The 21,006-nt window shown below is 37.6% G+C and overlaps 1 protein-coding gene across 1 annotated transcript in view; it reads right to left on the bottom strand.

Annotated features, from left to right (window-relative positions):
• Positions 1-4,109: 4,109 nt before the first annotated feature.
• The window catches only part of LOC117963408 (D-threitol dehydrogenase-like), a 25,461-nt gene continuing 8,564 nt past the window's right edge, over positions 4,110-21,006 (bottom strand). Inside the window, exons 6-10 of the mRNA XM_058988641.1 lie at positions 19,977-20,193; positions 19,309-19,511; positions 18,951-19,023; positions 14,842-14,959; positions 4,110-12,068 (exon numbers count right to left, since the gene is read on the bottom strand). Coding sequence (XP_058844624.1) covers positions 12,059-12,068; positions 14,842-14,959; positions 18,951-19,023; positions 19,309-19,511; positions 19,977-20,193 — 621 coding nt within the window. The 3' untranslated portion in view covers positions 4,110-12,058. The remainder of the gene's footprint in view (positions 12,069-14,841; positions 14,960-18,950; positions 19,024-19,308; positions 19,512-19,976; positions 20,194-21,006) is intronic.

The following is a 21,006-nucleotide window of genomic DNA, read 5'->3' as shown; positions in this document are numbered from 1 at the left end:
CCCCATCTAATCAAAAATACGAGGTGCTTGTCTTTCTCAGAAATCTATTCATATGTCCACACATCCTCTCAAATATTACAGCATTAATACATGGTGAGAGACGTGGTGAGACTGGAAATCTGTCTTGTTTATGAGTTAAGGAGTTCCACTCTAGGAGAATAACTGGAGTTGTGAAACCCAGTCTCTCAATGAGAGTTCACCTTTTCCATTTCAAGCAGACATGATAGTAGCAGACCGCAGATCGATCCCGTATTAACTGACACATAGGATAGTCAACATCTCATCTCTGCCCTCCATTCCAGTAAATGGAGCACAAAGCGTGCTAAGCTTCCCCAGCAGTCGATTTACACACGTTCGTTCAGTTCCAGCTGCTACCTCAACTGTCAGTTCCAGCTCCCCTTCGGCCTTCACTTTTAGTATTCAAGTTCCGTCGACTGGTCCCGTCTGCTGCGTGCCCCCCCCCCCCCCCGATTCACCAGCTGTCATTTGACTGAATCATCTGCTTCTCGGCCTTCTTCGGCTTCCTCAGAAGCTCAGACTTCACAGTTCCTTCGGCTTCAAGCTTCCCTGCAGCAACGAAGATCTCCTAATCAGCCAACCTCTCCACCCTCCTTTCTAGAGCAGGCCTCCTTCCTCAGCTGTATTCTCCCCATTCCTTTCGTATAGGTGCAGCTACCTCTGCTGCAAGAGCCAGCATCAACCACAGTCTGATCAAGACCATGGGCCGCTGGTCCTCTTCTGCAGTAGATTTATTACGTTCATTCATCTCCTCCGATATAGTTGCAGCCCATTTTAAAATCGCTAGCATGCCCGGAGTGGGGGCTACCTGTTCGCCGGGGCCACCAGAGGTTTTCCCCTAATCTGCCTCAAGGGGTTTTTTCCTCTCCACTGAGCGGCAGGTATACACATAGTCGCATCCTACTAACAAATTTACTAATCTCCCTCTGTTTATCCTGTTCGTCATTCTGGTCTTTTGTGTATGTTTTATGCGTTGGCATGTGCTGTCTTGTTTGTCTCACGGTGTGGGAGTTTTCGTGAGGTGCCGGGGGTCCATCCTTTGGGGGGCAAGTGAGGCTCACTTCCCCGACCTCAGGGCTAGGCAGCCGCCTCCCTTACCTTCAGGGGTTCTCACCGCGTGAGTCAGAGCGGACCCCCGGCCAAACTCTGTTCTGTCGCAGCTCCTGCGCTCATCTCACTCGAGGCTCTCTTCTATTCTGCCTCTCTTCAGGACATGGTCACTCGTGCCGAGTCCTATACTAACCTCAATGCTTTGTCCTTATTTTCAGGTCCCAGGCACCGTGATGTCTCGGCCAAGCAGGGGTTTTACGAGCGCCCCTTACAGAAGCCTCAGATGCTGGGTACCTCTCTCATTTCCTCCCGAGGGGCGGCTTTTCAAGTCATAACCCTCATATGTGTTTTCAGGTTGCCGGGTCCTCCGCCCCTGGGATGTCGGCAGCGTCGGCCCCAGTCGGTGACCTCTTTTCTATCCTGTTTCCGGTTGCCGGGTCCTCCGCCCCTGGGATGTCGGCAGCGTCGGCCCCAGTCGGTGACCTCTTTTCTATCCTGTTTCCGGTTGCCGGGTCCTCCGCCCCTGGGATGTCGGCAGCGTCAGCCCCAGTCGGTGACCACATTCTGTCCTACTAACTGCTCCTTGCTACTTCTTCTGCCTTACCCTTTCCCCCCCCCCAGCTCACGCCCAGTGAAACATACATATCAAACAAAATCACAGAAAATGTGAACAAAAATACAGATCAAAGAATCATAAGTTTTCAGTATGAAACGTGACACGCTGTCAAAATGAAAACATTACAAAGTTAGTATCGGGTATGACCTCCCTGAGTATTTACACAATCCTGGCAGCGTTGATGCATAGACCTGATCAGCCTCTGGATAGACTGCTGTGGGATGTTCCGCCACTCTTCCTGTGCAGCTGCAGCGAGTTGGTGAAGGTTGGCTGGTCGTGGTTGTCTCCTGTGGATAGGACTGGCGATTTGGTCCCACAGATGTTCTATTGGACTCAGGTCAGGAGAAAAAGCTGGCCATGGCAAGACCTCGACATTGTTTTCTTGAAGTCGTGCAATTGTAATCCTAGCACTGTGTGGTCTTGCATTGTCCTGCTAGAAAATCGACACTTCCGGATTGGCTTGCAGGAACGGAAAAACTGTTGCCTCAAGGAATTTGTCAATGTATCACTGAGCAGTAAGGTTTCCCTCACTCTGCACCAAAGGCGTTCTTGTGTTAAAGGAGATTCCTCCCCACATCATCACATTTCCACCACTCCACTGGTTGGTTTGAACAATGCAACAGTCACCATAATGGTCCTGGGCCGGTGTAGTGACCCTCTGCCTTCCAGGACATGGCCTGTCCCTCACAGAGCAGGTTTCCTAGTTTCTCTGGACTAGTCTGTTCTCTCACAGACAGATCGCCTTCAACAATGTTGACAGCAACCAAGCGATCTTCATTACTCAAACTGGGCATGGTCGTATCTTATGCTGTTCTTGCATTAATTAAAATTGCAGTTTTCTGTTTGACTGCACATCTTAAGAGCCTCAAACAGAGTTTGTTTACCATTACAGAGTGAAACTTGTTCCAAAAAGTCACCTAAACTTTCCAGTTATAAGTTTTATATCCTCAACATGACATGTTTCCACATTTGAATTTTAAATTCAGTAAACCTCCATGCCCACATAAATAAAAATACATAAAACAACTTGAGTTCAGAAACCTGTAAATTTAGAGCCAATCACAAAATGTAACGTAAAACATTTTACCAGTTTTGTTAAAAAGTGAGTGTATTTATTTATTTATTTAACCGTGCAACAAACAGTAATTGAAATATGAATTTGTAATGGAAGGGTGAAAAGGTTCAGTATTTTCCATACCAGCTTTAGAACACTGCACTGTATTTTCCTTTAATTTCAGCATTTTTTCAGTCCCCAGTTGCTTAATAAACATCAGGAAAGTTTGCTCTCTTCCAAACCACAGTAGAAGTACTAATAGCCATTTCCATCAGTAAGCTCTCGAGCAAAATTAGATAATAGTCCTAAGGGATACATTTATGCTATGAAATATTAACATGATTTGTATGTTCTTTTTTTCTGCATCATATTCTATATTCCTAACTGTTCCAGATTGAATTATGCTTTGAAAATATATTTTTCCTGATTTATCTAAGGTAGCAACAAATACCTGTTTAGCGGTGAGCGGAGGCGCAGTCCGGCTTGTATAATCTGGGATAGCCCGCTGCTACATGTGATCCCCATTTTAGTTCCTTGTTTTGTTAATTCCTGACAGCCCCCTTCATCTCTACTTGGGTTAATTGTATTATACTGGACTATGCCAATTTTAAAGAGCAAGAATTGTTATGCAGATAAAAGGGGATCCCTAGTCAACCCAACCCTGAGGTGTGCATCTGTTACTGTATGCTTCTTTCTGCTTCTTTAACCTCCAAACACTGACGGTTCAGAATCAAGCTAAAACAAATTAAATGGCATCAATCTAAAGTCTCCTGCATTTGACATAAAATGTGTACAGATTAAGGATGACATTCATTTGTTATAGTGGGTTAAGACCAGTGTGCAGTGTCAGAACTAGTTGTCTGGCTGCAGATCTAAATAAGGAAACTTGTTATTCAAACTTCTAGTCTACTATGAAAGATATGGTCCGTAATTCCCGGGCAGTTGGCGAAGTGCCCAACTGCGGCAGGCAGATGCCGAATTAGCTTTGAATTTTATGTCATTTCGGCATCTGCCCTGGCTGGTCAACTGCCCACTGCCACCCGGGCAAAGAAAGATTTTTAACAGATAATACAACTAGAGAGTGAATTACCTTTGTTGCCTTTAAGTGCAAAAGTGCACCGCCACCAAGCCACCCATTGCAATGTGTATTTAAATAACTTCAATACTTTCTGACAATGCTATAGCAACAAAACTAAACAAAATATCAATGCACAGTTTATTTTCATCATGGGTTCTCATGTTTTATTTTATTCTTACTGCAGTAAAACAATACAAATTTCTGAGCAGAGTTGCGTTGTTTGAATGAGAGATCATTCAATATCAGCAACAGACTAATAATCACAGTTAAGTTTAAAAGTGTAAAAGCCACCCAGTTAAATATAGTTACCTGAAACTCAGGAAGAACGCAGGGACTAAACTAATTTATCACAGCAATATTAATTAATCGTTAGTCAACAGCATAAAGTTTGTATTTTTCTTATTTAGAAATATGAACAACAATTTGACTCGGAAGAAAACATTTTCTTATAAAAAAGTTTAGTTTTTGTTCTGAAGAAAATATTTTTTACACATTCAAACAATATTATTTCATGTCTAACATTAGTTGACATCATATCTCAGACAATTCGACATTTGCCTCAGCATTTCATTAAAATGAATAAATAAAAATAAATATAAATGATTCAGTCGGTCTAATGATTAAATAAAGGTATTCGACTGACAAACTATTATTGAGAACTGCAGTAGATACCCAGAGGATGAACACTGCTGTGTTACTTTCCATTAGCCTTTCATTTGTTACAACAGGGCGCACTCAAGTCTTTCTTCGCCATCAGCCCCGGTGGTTGAGTGCAGTTGACGAAATTACATAAAATTCGAAGCTAATTCAGCATCACCCGCTGCAGCTGGACACTTCGCCAACTGTCTGGGCATTACAGCAACTGACCGATTTCGGCAATGGTCCATAACATTATATATAATGTTAATTACAGTATATATTCTGGACTTCAACTCTTGAGCAGTAGTCTTTCCTGCTTCCTTGTTTTCCCCAGTTTTTCATTGCCTTCCTTGTCATTCTACCAGGTGTGGGCATCTTTCCAAGGAAGGTAAATTATCAACCTATAAAGGCACAACTGGCAAAATTTGATTGAGAGCTGAGGGAGCAAACACTCCCTGGTGCTCACAGGAAATTAAAGAGCTACTCCGTAGGAGCTGAGAGACATGATTTAAGGCAACACACAGTGGAATACATTCAGTTTGAGTTAATTACTGAATAATTAGCACCAATTTATTGGGCTCTTGTTTTAAGACAGCAAAGCCATTACCAAATACATGGGGATGTTTTTTTAAAAAAATACCTACCCCTTTAAGAAACTACTGAAGAAAATAACAGCACAATTACAATATAAATAACATTTTTAAAAAAGTCTCAAATCTGAGGGAGGGGTTTTCCAATTCATATTGCATTGTCAAGGCTCACCCACAGGGGTCAGCATTATATGTAACAGCATTATATAACTACACAACACTTCCTGGTATATTCACTTTTCTTTTTTTTTTGGCCCTATTAACGTCTTAGCAAAGTTTAGTTGTTAAAGGATATTTCTCAAAGCCGTCTAAAACAACACACCTAAGGAGTTTTTGATACATTATTAATGGATCTAAGATGCTAAAATGACAGCCGTGCTTTTAATGTGCATTTTAGTAATGCGAAACATATATTTAAGCCCATTGTTACATTAGCTGTAAGAAAACACTCTCTGTTGAATAGCTGGTCTGGTGAAGAAAGTCAGCAATATAGGCTGTTTCAGAGTTACATCACCTCTGTGCTAGCACCAACAGCAAAGAAAGAGCTGTGTTTCTTCTTTAAAATATTAGAAACTGTGCGCAACCTGACATGTACCAATGATTGACAAGAGGGTGGAAGGTTTTTTTGATTTGACTATTTTCCATCCCATCTTTCATCTTTCATTTTTAAGTTCCCGATACGAATTCCACTGACGCTTTTAGCTTCTGAAAAGACACAGGAGCTGTAACTCAGCTATAGTTTCTATGAGTTCCGATCGTTTGGCCCCAACAACAGTTAAGCTTATCTCTACAGTCAGGACAGTTCCTACCTAATGCATGCTGAGACCTTAGCTTGTTCCTTTACTTCATGTGCACTCATGTCTCAGGTTTCTTCAATGATGTTTAAGTAGTATTTCTGGTAACACTTAATGCTAGTTTTTAACTTGTACACTGTAAGTTAATAACTGGAAAATAAATTAATTAATTTAAAAACAACCTAAATAAAATGTCCCTGTTGCAATGCCACAACCTATCATGTCAACTACGCCTTTGAACTGTTTCACTGTTACTGTATACAGAGGTTCTTTGATGTGGCAAGAAGAAAATCTGACCACAGAACAAAGCAGCTGTCACTGAGGCAGATGTCAAAGAGAAACCATACCAATTATTACTGAACAACTGTCATGTACCATTCAAAGGGTTTGTGTCTGTCTGTAATACTGCATGTCGAAAAAGATTAAGAAAATGAAACATTACACCAAAGTGCTTTGCAATATCATGCATTATATTACACGAAAACAAGAATGCCAAGAAAATGATTGCCTTTGTTAAAATGCATTAAAAAGGAAATGTCATGCTTTCCTTCCATTGTTTATAGAGATACAAAGGAACATTTGCATTTCCTAAGACTGGTTAAAACAAGCTTCCCTACAATCATATACTATAAGCATATAGATACAGATATATCAATCAGCCATACATTTGGGTTGAACCCCACAGCACTCCTCCACTGCCTCTTTCAAGGTGTCATTGGTTTCAATATCCTCTGCACAGGCCCAAAAATATTCGTGAAAAAAACTGAAAAGTGGGAATTGATCTTTTCCCTAAAATAAGTTACTGTATGAAATCATTTTGAAACTGTATTTTCACCTCCATGTGGGTAATTGCACCAATTGTCTTGTATAGGACCTTTACTCACCAAACGTCATGTTTCTGACATATACCACATCAGCTATGTTATTTTATCATATCTCCAGCGAGTGAGTGGTGGTTGTGCAATTTGGTCTCAAAATGTGTATCAAATGTCCCTCGTTAAACTTTTCAATGCTTCACTTTGATGTTATTTTAAAAAAATGGCCCTTGACTGCCACCGTCTCTGTTGTTAATATTTCTTATTCCGATTGTTCGACGCTATGATGCGGTGTATTCTGTATTCTGATGGACTATTGAAATCCAGTATTCAGATGGTGGGTAAAGGTTATTTGGTTTGCCTTTTACAATCACACATTGGTGATCTGAATGAAACTTTTTATCATTTGTCAGATTTCAGATAGATTATATTCAATTCTATTTGATACAATAATTCATTTTCAACCACTGTGCCTGTTAGCTGTGGTGTTCCCCAGGGTTGGCGTCTTGGCCTGATTCTCTTTAGCTTTCACATATTGCCTCTGGGGAACATTATATTATATCAAGACAGTGTATAATACCATCAATAAGCTGAAGATGACATTTAGATGAATGATAGATAATGACACTGCAAACAGTGCTATCAAGACCGACACATCGTGATGTCAAGTGACTTTGCCACCTGAGAAAAAACAAGCTGCATCTTCTGAGATTGTTAATAAGAATGTTTAGACTTCCTTTATAATGAACCTCATCTAATCACATGGTAAACTGCTTAAGTCGTCTCTAAGTCTCAAACTGCAAGGCTGATGATTATTATTATTAAGCAGACACCTTTATCCAAGGCAACTTAGAGACTAGGGTGTGTGAACTATGCATCAGCTGCAGAGTCACTTACAATAACGTCTCACCCAAAAGACGGACAAGGAGGTTAAGTGAACTGATGGTAAATTTAGGGCATTAAAAACAGACCATTAATCTACAGGTAGTGAACAAAAAAATGGAAACACCTGGGTAAATGAGGGACACTAAGTATATTGAAAGCAAGGGCTTCCACACAGGTGTGGCTCATGCGTTAATTAAGCAAATAACATCCCAGCATGCATAGGGTCATGTATAAAAATGCTGGACAGGCCTGGTTGCCTATAATTATGGCTAACATGGCTGCAAGCGGAGACTTCAGTGACTTTGAAAGAGGGGTGATTGTTGGGGCGTGTTTGGCAGGAGCTTCAGTGACCAAGACAGCTCAACTTGCTGATGTTTCACGAGCAACGGTGTCTAAGGTGATGTCGGCATGGAACTCCAAGGGAAACACATCATCAGCAAAGGGCAACAGTGGGCGGAAGCAAATACTCCAGGATCGTGATATCCGTGCATTAATTCGAAGTGCAACACAAAACAGGCGAGCAACTGCAGATCAATTGACTGCAAATTTCAACCTAGGGCGACAGTTTCATCAAAAACGGTCCGCCGAGAACTCCACAGAGCGGGATACAATAGTGGCCCAACGTCCTATTAAGTGACTTTACATTGGTGTTTCCATTTTTTTGTTCACAGAAGATACTATTGCATATTGCTGCTATTCAAAACACAATACCCTAAGCATAATTCAGTAATTAAAGCGATAGTTGGATTCTTAAATGTTAGGATTAATTAATGGCGAACCAAGCTTTCCTTACCAAACTCATTCTTTACAAAGCATTGCATATATAACTGTCACGACTCAGATAACAGATTTTTAATGAGAGCTATCCAAATTTGATCAGACCTGCAGAATGCTCAACAAAAAGCAATGTGTTAGTTAATGAGAATAAAGGGCTTCAATTTACATTTAAAAAAAATGAAATCCCATTAGGTAATTAGTGCACAGTTAAATGATTCAGCTTATTGCTCAATAATTTATCATTATATGAAAACCAAAACACTACCTAAAACTGAAGGAAAACTGAGCAGTAATGCGGACTTCAGTGAGGTTAACTAGACGTTATTTGCAGGTGCAAATTAGATTTTTAAAGAAAAGTTAAAAAAAAAAAAATAATCACTTTACAAGGAATGTTTCAGCTCAACTTCACTTATGATAATCAGAGTAATTCCAAATACTGATAAAAACAGACTTAACTGGCTATAGGGAATAGCATGTTGTAAGGCCTTATAAAAACAAGCTTTTAGACCCATCTAATCTCTACCCTTGTTACTGTCTGTATACCTTTTATGCAGCATTCCGTAAATCCTTTTCAAATGCCTGTTACATTAGCAAGTTCTGTGGTATGTCTGGATTTCCACTGGTGCTGCCGTGAAGTTGCTGTTTCAGCGAAACAACATTATATAGACTTGATTTGCATTCCATTATAGGCCACTGATGCTCCATTTGTATTACAAAAAAATCTGCTGTGAAATTGTTAAAATGGGCGAATCACAAAAGCAGCTTCCTGTTTGAACTACAGGATACCCCTCTGTGCTCCAATATCTCAAATCAGTGAGCTTTCATTAATACAAGTAAACATAACAATCACACAACAATAAATAAGTCATGAGCTTGCAAACAAGTACACTGAAGTCTAATAGGGTCTGACAGCGGTGTTTTGTGATTTGAAATTTGATGAAAATCAGGAATTTGCACTAGGGGTATACATTTAATAAACCATACACAACATAATTTCTCATTTACTTGAACTAATGTGTATGGTTTATCAGCTTTACCATAAAAATATATATAATAATACATTGTTGGAAAGCCACCTTCAATTATTTATTTGAGAAGCTTAGCCTTCAAATTCCAATAGTCTTTCCTTCTTTCTTTCTTTCTTTCTTTCTTTCTTTCTTTCTTTCTTTATTCTACCAGTATCCTAAAAATCAATTGAACATGAACATGTATTATTTTTCATAGAATCATTTCAAATGTTTTCTCCCTCTAAAAAACCCTCTGGCTATACCAGAACTGGAAGACAAAACGATGGTGTGCTGAAATTATTCCCTACCTGTCTTGATTACTTACAGATAATGACATTTTAGTACACGGAAATTACCAAAAAAGACATGAACATCCTTAATGCTAAAGCTTAACATATGCATGACTTAGATAAATGAGGATGAACCTAACGTGGTACAAAAAGCGGTTTCAATAAAAGGTACAGTACTACCCCTATAAACTGTACATGCATATATTGTGTATTGACTGCCTTCCAGTGGTGCTGCATTTCTTAATTACTGTGAGAGATCATTAAAATGCTTTCCTTAAGATGTAGATTTATTAATGCACAGTAGCAAGGAAGCAAGAGTCAACACTTAAATTCCAAACAAATATATTATGTCCAGCCTAATCTATCTTTATTAGTATATTAACAAGCCAACTAGTTGTCCTACATTACATTACTGCTAGATGTTTTCATCAAGGCAGCCCCTACCAATACTAACTCGAGGAGTATTTAGCACCATTATAATTAATAATGTTACACATATACAGGTATATGTAACTTGAAAATCAAAAATCCCACAAATGCAACCAAAAAAAAACAAATAACTATGTATTATTGACTTTCAGCAACACTATTTATATCCGTGAAAGCTCATAAATTACAAAAACTGAAATATTACAGATTTCACTAGCTATAGAAGAGTCTGTATTGTAGATCATTTCATCTGGATGCTGTTTCGGGACAAATTAGTTATACAAAGGAAAAAACAATACCAGCATTTACAATACTTTACTGTACAAAAAATATAACCCAAATCTTTGGGCCACACTGTAATGTATTCCTAATTATATTATGGCTTGCCGATTATTTTTCTTTTCCTTGTCTGTAGTTAAATTCATATTGTTTATGTTATTTGAGATGAGTTGTTTTATTATCTTACTAACCACAGGTAAATACAAATACTTGATGATGCAATGACACCATTGTGTTGGCATACCTATGACATCAAACGCTGCACACTTCCAGTGTATGTCGTGTTGTTAATTAGTGCACTTGGAAACATCTATGCCAAATGAATTAGACAACTGGAATCACGATGGGTATTGTGTACATAATAACGAGAATTCTCTACTCGTTTGCTTTTTCTTTGAAATAATTGCAGTCATTTATATGGGGCTTTAAGTTAACCTTTTCTACAAGTAAAACTATCTAAATAGAATAGATTGCAATTATAAAAATGTAAGCACCACTCATATCTGCACACTTTAAAAGACCATTGTGTGAATCAGTGACTGTAGAAAAAGGGGCTAGAATGTAGCTAGTTGCATTTCCTTGTCCAAAAATAAAAGGGTAAACATGATCATGACACAATTTTTTTATTTAATTTAGGCCTAAGTCTGATCTAAATTCCTCTCCCCAGGCAGGAACCTCAGCAAGCATGAATTAATTCAGAAACCTCTTCATGCTCTTTGTAGTAATGGGTTATTAAATCCTCGCTTCCAGAACAGACATTGACCTGTATTTTATTACAAAGATCATCCTTTCCACCATCATGATTCGTCAACTGCTATACTACTGCATGTATGATTGCTAGTTTATCAGGACGTAAATGGAAGTCCTTTAGTGCAATGTTAAAATGTATTGACTGCAAGACAGTTTTGTGTTCTTATCCATCTAAAAAAAGTAATAAATAAACCATCCAGTACTGTGTAATTAGTTATTATAACCGTGCAGGAAAACATTCAAAGAGAAAATTAAGATTTCATGAACAAATGTATTCTATATTTCTGTGTATGTCTACTTTCCTGGTAGTTTTCTTAATACTAATTTGGAAGTGTGTCTTTACGTTTTATATACCACACAATGAAGGTCAGTATAATTGTATAAGCTGTTATTTTCCAGTCAAGCCCCGGATTTTAAGTCACCCCAACTGTAAATTGAAGTTCCATTTAAAAAAACAAAAATAGTGTCAAGAGCAGGCCTGGCTGTCATTCAGTCTGTGATGATGCGTATGTGTAATGGTTTGTTTTATGCTGTGCTGGAATTGCTGTTTCACTAGAAAAGACCTTTGCTGTAAATGAATAAAGCATGGTCCACTTTTTGTAGAGTTTTGTCATCAATAACATGAATCTAATAAAGACTACTCTAATACAACGCTACTATTCCACTGTGTTTAAATACAGCCCTCCTAATTTTGAGCTCACTAATGGTTAATATCACATTAATCCAAAGTTGATTGATTACATGTACATGTTGTTGATCCCATTCTGAAAACTTACTGGTAAAGCATTCATAAATCCATTTTTCTACCATAGACTTTGACCACCTTCTATGACCAAGTTATGCCCTGTCATGTAATCGGAGGCTTCAGATGCCAAGTAAACCACTGCAGCTTGCAGGTCTGTCACTTGAGCCAGTCGTCCAGCAGGGATATCTGTCAGCCAGCGTTGTACCAGTGGCTTCAGAGCTTCAGAATGGATGAGAGGGGTGTCAACAATTCCTTTGAATAATAAAAAATATATATATATAAATCAAACACTAAGTTACAGTGCCAGTTTTTTATAAACCATTACAAAATCACAGTGAATGTACACTGTCATTTTTGGAGATTATTATGCTTTAACCAAAATGATACCTTGTACTGGAATTGTTTTACTGATCTGGCCTTTAAATTTACATTATTTCAGTTTTTTTTTTTTTGGTTTTTACTTATTTTTTTATAAATACAAAAATGATCAAGCCTGAAGTTCATTAATTTCATTTTTAAGTTTGCTTAAAACAACATAACTAAAATGTAAAAAGCAACAGGCTTTTTTTATAGCGGTAGATAAAGCTTTGCCTTTTCAGCCATTTTTATTTTTTTACCTAGAAAGATGTAATGGATAAATGATCTATACTCTAAGGATAACATTGTTAACACATTTTTAAGCAGAATACTTTTCCTATTATTTGAAATATGCCATAGATTGCTTCAGTGAGTCTTGGCAGGCCCTTCCTAAGCCTCAATCACTGCTTAGATTTATAAATAAAAGACAAACACATTAGAAATGACTGGAAAGATGTAACGTGATGTAACATTGTACTTTGGCTTTGTGTTGGCATTACAGAAAAACAAATGTAGACACCCAAGATTTTCTACTGCTATGATTGCTGGTTTTAATTAAACTAATTTACGCCTCATTGCAGGGGCATACACCTATAGATATTTAGAAGCTGCTTTATAAATACGATTAATAATTCAAATGGCATTAGCAATCGCCAAACTTCTAATAAGAATGCCTGTTGAATTTGTCATTATTTGGCATCACAATGAATTTTTTACAGCAATGCTCACTTCTCCGCAATGCATAAATTAGGCACTGGTTGTAAAACAGACTGGCTGCCTTCCTATTTGCAAGCTTTCTTGAACTGTTTTCTTGATTAGTCACAGTTTCCGAGGACAACAGCAATGTTTCTCCGCTTAATGAAATGTATAATTTGTTCAACCTCTGAACAAACATATTTACACAACTGTGTCTAATGAGAAATTACTTTCAACTTCACAGACACGACAGTGAGTAAAACCTAACCCTCCAACTCCTCTTCATTAGGGTGACATAAATGCATTCCTCGCATTAATAAAAATTCTAACATTCTGATAAATTAATGCTTGCATGGAACATGTGACACCTTGGTTAACATATTCAACCTCAATTATATTTCTGTTCAGCACCCTGTTATCTGGAACCTTTCCTGGCAATCAGAGGTGCTGTTTTTCAGCAGCCAATTTTCTAGATAATGTAGCTTATCAACACTGCGGGTAAACTTGCCAATGAAATCAGTCTGCAGTGAACCACACAGCCTAATTGCATCCCTTTTTTATGCATATTTACTGACTGTCACTTCAAAGAAGTCAGCAGTCCATTGAGACACCCAGTTAGCAGAAAGAATTGCTTCTTGAAAATTAAAATTAGCAAACAAGCTAGTGATAAATAAAAAAAAAATGAACAAAGTCTCTGAATGGTGCTTTGTTTCATCACTCCAGTTTGTCCCTAATTTATTTTTTATTTTAAATTGTAAAGATCTGCTGCAGCATCTGAAGGGATCAGCAAGCCACCGCTGAGGAAAAGATTGCCTGTTTTTTTATTTATTTATTCCCCCCCCCCCCCCCCCCACAGACAAATGCTTAATAGACAAGCAGATGCCAACAACACCCCATTGTTGATGTGACACTTGCAGTGAAGATGCTAATGTGATTCTCTAATTGAATAAAACAATTACGAGTAAACTGTTAATGCATCCCTGAAGATGAAAAATTTAATTAAGCCACTGCAAGGACTAAGATAAATTAATATTGTACTGCACTTTCAGCTAATTTGTTTCACATTTATGCACAAGCAACACATTTTTTTATTTTCTTTTGGTATATAGTCGGCACCACCTAATCGGAATGCTGATAATCGGGATGTCTGCTTAAATGGGATACAACGGTTCTTCCCAATGCTATTTATGTCGCTTAATTGGGGCGTCACTTCGTTTAATTGGGATACAGTATTTTTAAATAATGAACAGAGATCGCTTTTCAGACCAAGACAGGTACGCACGGGAACAGTGCAGTGAGTACGTGATTACGCTGTGACTTGCATAAACCACGTTGAACTCTTGAAGGAGCTCCTGCGGTTTCTCAGGCTGCTGTGGCAAAGAATGTTGGCGTATCAACATTGCAGGTGCCTCGCCTTGCGATAAGATGTGATTTCATTCTTTTTCATTTCATGTTTAGGAATTAAAAAAGACAAATTAAATTACGCATCTAACATTTAATCATAATGTGATGTTTTCATTCTTTTTTTTTCATTTAGAAACAAAAAAATGTGACTAAGGTCGTCTCAAATGCCTCTCGTTTAACTGGGACAGCCGCTTATTCAGGATATTTTTACTTCACCCAAGGCGTCCCGATAAAGCCGCGCCGACTGTATTAATAAAGTGTGTTTGTCAAGCTCTGAATCCTCTTAATTGTCAAGCTGGATGCTTTTGTAAAAAAAGAAATACCTAGTATGCAAAATAAATCTGTTTTAAACTGCTGCTTTGTAACTTCCAGTAAGTTATCACCACAGCAGGCACTCTTCAGGAAGCCCATATTCAAATGTAATAGCTAATACCTGTATCAGGAAACAAGGGGATGAAACAGGAGCGAAGGATAGATTAGAATAGTACAACCACAATACAACTAAAACACATCCACTAGGTCATGTGAGGTAATCAAAGACACTGAAGCAGGCCCGAGGATTACTTACGGTGAAAGGCAGTTGACTCGGACTCCTCTGTCAATCCACTCAGAGCCGAGTGTCTGAGTCAGCTTCACTACCCCAGCTTTTGATGTGTTATATGCCAACTGTTTCAGAGGATGAGGGACTGCATGAAGAGGAGTGATTATTCACAACATGTTGAAACAGGAATGGAACTGGAGTGCAATTTTGTGAAGTAGAAATGTGTTTGGTCTTCTGTTTCTTCATAAATAAGCCTGTAATATTCCTGAAGCCCATTATTAAAGTCAATTATTGTCTCTTTCTAGTGACAAACTGGTGACCAAATATAATGAAGCACCTTTTCTGTGCATTGAAGATGCATTTCTGCTAGTTTTTCTTTGCTAATGCACAGCATATTAATGAGTTAAAAAAGCTGATCACGTCTCTTGTGATCAAAAGAATGCATATTTTGCACAGTATATTCATAAAAATGCATACATAACATTAAAGATGTGGGCATTTAAATACATTAGTGATGCTATAATTCACTGTATAAAATAGGCCTTTTCATTGCAATGTATTCATGTATAGTTTTAACATCTTTAGACTTATTTTGTTACTTGCTGTGGTATACCTGATATTGTATTTAGACACCATAAGATAAAACAGCAAATATAATGCATTAGTTGTTTGGTTATGCATTACGTCTTGGGAACAAAGCAAGCAGACCATTTGTTGCCTTGACCATCACAGATGTTTTACCCAGCATGGGAGGCTAGTATGCACCCACTTTCAATCAGTTGATTAATTATCATACATAGACTCCAAGTTATATACAACTTTTGTAGTTAACCTTCTCACCCTGTGCTACCACTAACTGCCAAGCCTCCTAAACCTGTAAACCGATGATAAATATTACAGCGTTGCAAAACAGACACTTGTTAATGACTGCTCTTGGTAAGGATTTTTGTTTCATGTTTGAACACTGTGTATTTGTTTTAAAGGTTAACTAATGTAGCAACCATAATTATGCTTACAAAGACCTGTCAACTGGATCCAAGGTTATAACTTATCAATAATGTGTTTACATTTCTTTGTACATTTTTTCTTGTGTTTTCCTGATTTAAGAAGCAAAATTAAAAGATTTCAAGAGCAACACTGTTGTATAACTATTAGAGCTAACAAAAACTGGACTAGTGATATCAAAGCAGAAATAAAACCTGAAAATATTGACATCAAATTCATGTTTTTTTTACACTATCCTTCTTAACAAACACTGTACTTGGAAATGCGCACAATATGATTAAATTAACACAAATGGCAAGGAGCTCACATGAGCTCTACAGTAATTGAAACACCGTACAGTAAGATCCTGTGCAATATTTAATATTGGGGAGATGGAAGCGGTGAATTTTCAAAACTGCATTCCAAAAGCCAGGTCGAAAAAAAGTACATAGTATATACAGCCAAACATGTTGGGGAAAACGTTCATTATTAATGAGATGTTTATTTAATTATAAAATAATACTTTGATATGTATTGTAATATGCATAAATGCAGAGAGAGAGAGAGAGAGAAATGAAAATCCAGCTTTGTTACAAAAAACAAAAATAACTATCCATGGGTTTTAGATCAGTCAGCTAAATTGCAGTAGGGTGCTTTGAATGCATGCTTCTTATCCCTGGGTAACTGTTGACAGAACGGATGCTTATTTCACAAAGGCTAAACTTTTCATTAAATCAGATTTTAGATTAATTAATTCTTATTGGAGACTTCACACCTGTGTAGCAAGACGCTTTACACAGCACTTCATTGCCAATTACTGCACTGCAGGTTGCCTCGCATAATTTTAAGATCCACTCATAAAACCCCAAGAAGAAAAACTGCACTCAGAAGAGGTTGTATGAACCGGATTGCTAACATTACCCTTATTCATGTCTTTAAAATACTTAGTAAGACAACCCCATTAATATAATTCTGAATTCACAGCAGTAAAGTGTTCACAAAATGTAAGAAATCTATAAAGCTTTTATTAGATTATGCTTCGGTGCAGATGTCAAATCTTCAGTACTACTGATGTGAAAGGTGCCACATTCAAACGTGTTTTTATTTTATATTACTTATTCTTGTACCAACTGCACATTGTTTGTTAGCTGTTTTGACTGACTCCAATGGGGTTGATGTCACAGGATTGTGGTACTGTAGGTATATATTTTACAGCCTGTGCATTACTTGCGCACAATGTGCATCTCTTGTGTATCGTGCGCCCCTTGTGTATCGCACGCCCCTTGTGTATCGCATGCCCCTTGTGTATCGCACGCCCCTTGTGTAATGTGCACCCTTGTGTATCGTGCGCCCCTTGTGTATCGCACGCCCCTTGTGTATCGCATGCCCCTTGTGTATCGCACGCCCCTTGTGTATCGCACGCCCCTTGTGTATCGCATGCCCCTTGTGTATCGCACGCCCCTTGTGTATCGCACGTCCCTTGTGTATCGCACACCCCTTGTGTATCGCACGCCCCTTGTGTATCGCACTCCCCTTTGTGAAGCTCACGCCCTTTGTAAAATATGCGCCCCCCGTAATAAACGCATCAATTCCACACAATCTGTACACTTGTTATAACGTCAGACAATGCCAATATAAAATCTTTGATTTTGGTTATATATTTTTTTTTAAGTAAAGAAATGCTAGACTATAACAAAAGAAAAACTGAAAATAAAGGCCGACAGACTGGACTTCAGTATAATGTGCTGCAGTGCTTCTAAACTTTGTAATAGGGTGCACGGAATACGATCGTAAATATGAAGTAATCAAACACAATATAAGGTACAGCGCTGGGCTTCCAGGTTTCAAGTAGAATTTACGTCCTGATATGGTCTTTAGGTTACTGTAGGTGTTATTGTATTGTATGCAGCATTCCTTCATAATACTGTATTTCCAGCTTTGTTCAGTGTATATTGGGTAACACACCCTAGTGTCTGAAATATGGAATAAATATCATTTCATGGAATGCCTGCTAGTGTATTACAACATTTCAAACATTTGAGTAGGATATGGCATCAAACTGAGAAGGCCTTTTTTATACATATATGTAGCAATAATAAAAGAAAATATCAAAATTCATAGACCAACTAGAAGTCTTTTTCAGTATATTAACTGACAACAAATGTCTAGTTGAAAGGTTTCCCTAAGAATTTGATTAGTTTCTTTTGAATTTTGCTATTAAAATATTATATCCTTCCTTAAGGTAAAGTTGACCACAACATACGTATATTCTTGTGAAAGAAAAGTACATACACTTTATTTTAGCAGACAGATGGATATAACACTGTCATTGTGGATTTTAATTAGACTTTCATAGCTACATTTTCTTACCTAACTTGGCAAAACCCAGCACCATCTGATTCTACATTATGACAATATTATAACAGATGTCCAGCCCAATAAAGTAAATTCCTAAAGGACTATGCTTAATGTGTGTAATTGATCACTTTTTTTGCATTGGCCTCTATTTACCAGCGTGTTACTGCTTTACAGATTAGCTCAGCAGTTGGCACTCCTGCCCATATGGTAGAAAAGTGTACTGGCTATCTGACTATATTGCTGATAAAGTGGTGCTGCTCTTGCATAGGCACCTGTTGGAAAAATTTCAAAGTACAATAAAGAATTCCCGTTTTACAGCTTGCAGAATTAAAACTGTGTATTACTGTCAGATATCATTTCTATTATTGAGGAATTGTTCCTGGCTATATAAGGGCTCACTACTGGTATTGAACTAACCTATATTGACCTGGGTTGGACCTAAAATTGTTTTATTAATGTCAATACAACACAAGAAATGTTGTGTTTAACATCATTTTATTCCAGTGAGAACTGGAAATATATGGGTGATATTGTAAAAAAAAAAGGATAAGGACATTTAGCCTGTATTGGAAATTATAGTTCTGACTTTATCATTTGGCCTATTACTACTAGAGGACTATTAAAATGGGTGTATTGTGTTCAAAACACTCACCGATTCATTTCAAAGGTTTACCTTCACCACCAAAATCAAGTTCTTACTGTAAATATGTATAATTGCAGGAATAGGAGTTCATTAACGTAATGGATATTTGAATATAAATTTAAGATAATAAGGCACAAGGCTCATCACTCACCTATTAAGCTTGCCATGGATGCTGTGTTAATTATCTTCCCATATCCTTGCTTCAGCATAATGCGACCTGCAGCCTGTGACAGGAATTAGGGAAAGACAAATGAGTCTTTTATGAACATGCTAATATTGACATGATAACAAATTACACAGAGATATAGTGGAAAAAAACAGCATCTTTCAGAACTTCTATTTTTAGCCTTTATTTCTCCTTATACAATTAAAACATTAACAGACATAACATGATTTCTTTGTTTATTCACGTCATTGGCAAAAGTGTGTAATTCAGGTTTGGATGAAAGGAGACAAGGAAAATGTACTGATTTACTTCAGAACTGAGCGAACAACATTACTATACATACTTGACAGCACATGAAGGTTCCCCGCAAGTTGATGTTAAAAGTCTGATCCCACTCTTTCAATGTTGTGTCTTCACTGGCGGAATTGATTCCAGCATTATTGCATGCTATGTGAATTGTACTCCATTTGGATACAATCATATCAATCATCCTTTGCACATCCTCAGACTTGCTAATATCTGCAGCAATGGAAATGGACTGTATACCTGGAATGACAAGAGACAAAACTTTCACAAAAATCAATAATTTGAAATGAATTAGAATCTTAAGCGATGCCAAAGTCTTACTTTAAAAAGCATGTAAGGTAGCCAGTTTCCAAGCGCTTTGTAACTATGTTGTTTTAATGTGCCCTGCTGTTAAAATGTAACACACAGCACCATCTTCTGGTAAAACTCTAGCACTGTACATGAAGGTTTGAAGTTATTTTTTTATCAGATACATTTCTCCAATACACTATTACATGTTTATTGAGAACATTTTATAGAAACATTTTAAATGCAATCTACTTGACTCAATAACAGTATCTTTGTAAATACTCTGATTTTACACTTGTACAATTAATCCACGAAGTTCCTCAATAACTATGAACAGACATTCATTTCTTAGAATATGGAATACTTAATTGAAGGTATTGATACAGTAATTACCTTCTAACACACATGTGGTCTTACCTTTTAGTTTAAGCTCATATGCTACAGATTCTGCCTTCTCGAGCACAGCATCTACAATGGCAACCTTTGCCCCTGCTTCTCCCAAGGCGTGTGCAAGGGCTCTGCCAATCCCCTGACCTCCACCGGTGACATAGGCAGCTTTTCCATCCAGTCTCAGACGATCCAGAATGCTTTTTCCATGCAGACCAGAAAACACCTCATCTCTAACCACCCCATTCTATGAAGGACAATTTGGTTGACTTGGTTGAAATACAGTACGTCGTATTTCTTAGATTTTTTTTCACATATTTTAAGGAAACAAAATTAGGGCTAACAATATTGTATTGATTTTCTGTTACAATAAAATGATGCTATTGCCACAATAAGATGGCTCATGGGTATCACCCACTGGTGCCTTCAGGGCAGCCAGCTATAGTCTAAAGGGAGACAGCCAGGGCACTCCCAATGAGCTTCCCCCCCTCCCCCCTCCCTCCCCCATGAAGAAAAACCTGCAGCAATGTGGAGAAAAGGGAGGTGGTGAGTGAAACAAAATGAGGCAACATGTTTCCCTTTAGTTCCCTTCCAGAAATAGCAATCTACTATTTTGTATTAGTAATATTCATCAAACAGGATTTTTTTTATTATTTTTCTTTTTTCTCAAGACTATTATTATTATTATTATTATTATTATTATTATTATTATTATTATTATTATTATTATTATTATTTATTTCTTAGCAGACGCCCTTATCCAGGGCGACTTACAATTGTTACAAGATATCACATTATACATTATTTCACATTATACAGATATCACATTATTTTTACATACAATTACCCATTTATACAGTTGGGTTTTTACTGGAGCAATCTAGGTAAAGTACCTTGCTCAAGGGTACAACAGCAGTGTCCCCCACTGGGGATTGAACCCACAACCCTCTGGTCAAGAGTCCAGAGCCCTAACCACTACTCCACACTGCTGCTATTCTATCAAAGAATTTAGGTACACTGAAAAAATTGCACTGAATGTTCCTGTTTGGAAGTTAGAAAA

This window comes from Acipenser ruthenus, chromosome 16, assembly GCF_902713425.1.
Source record: "Acipenser ruthenus chromosome 16, fAciRut3.2 maternal haplotype, whole genome shotgun sequence".
Classification (NCBI taxonomy): Eukaryota; Metazoa; Chordata; class Actinopteri; order Acipenseriformes; family Acipenseridae; genus Acipenser; species Acipenser ruthenus.
This window is presented reverse-complemented; position numbering and strand designations above follow the sequence as displayed.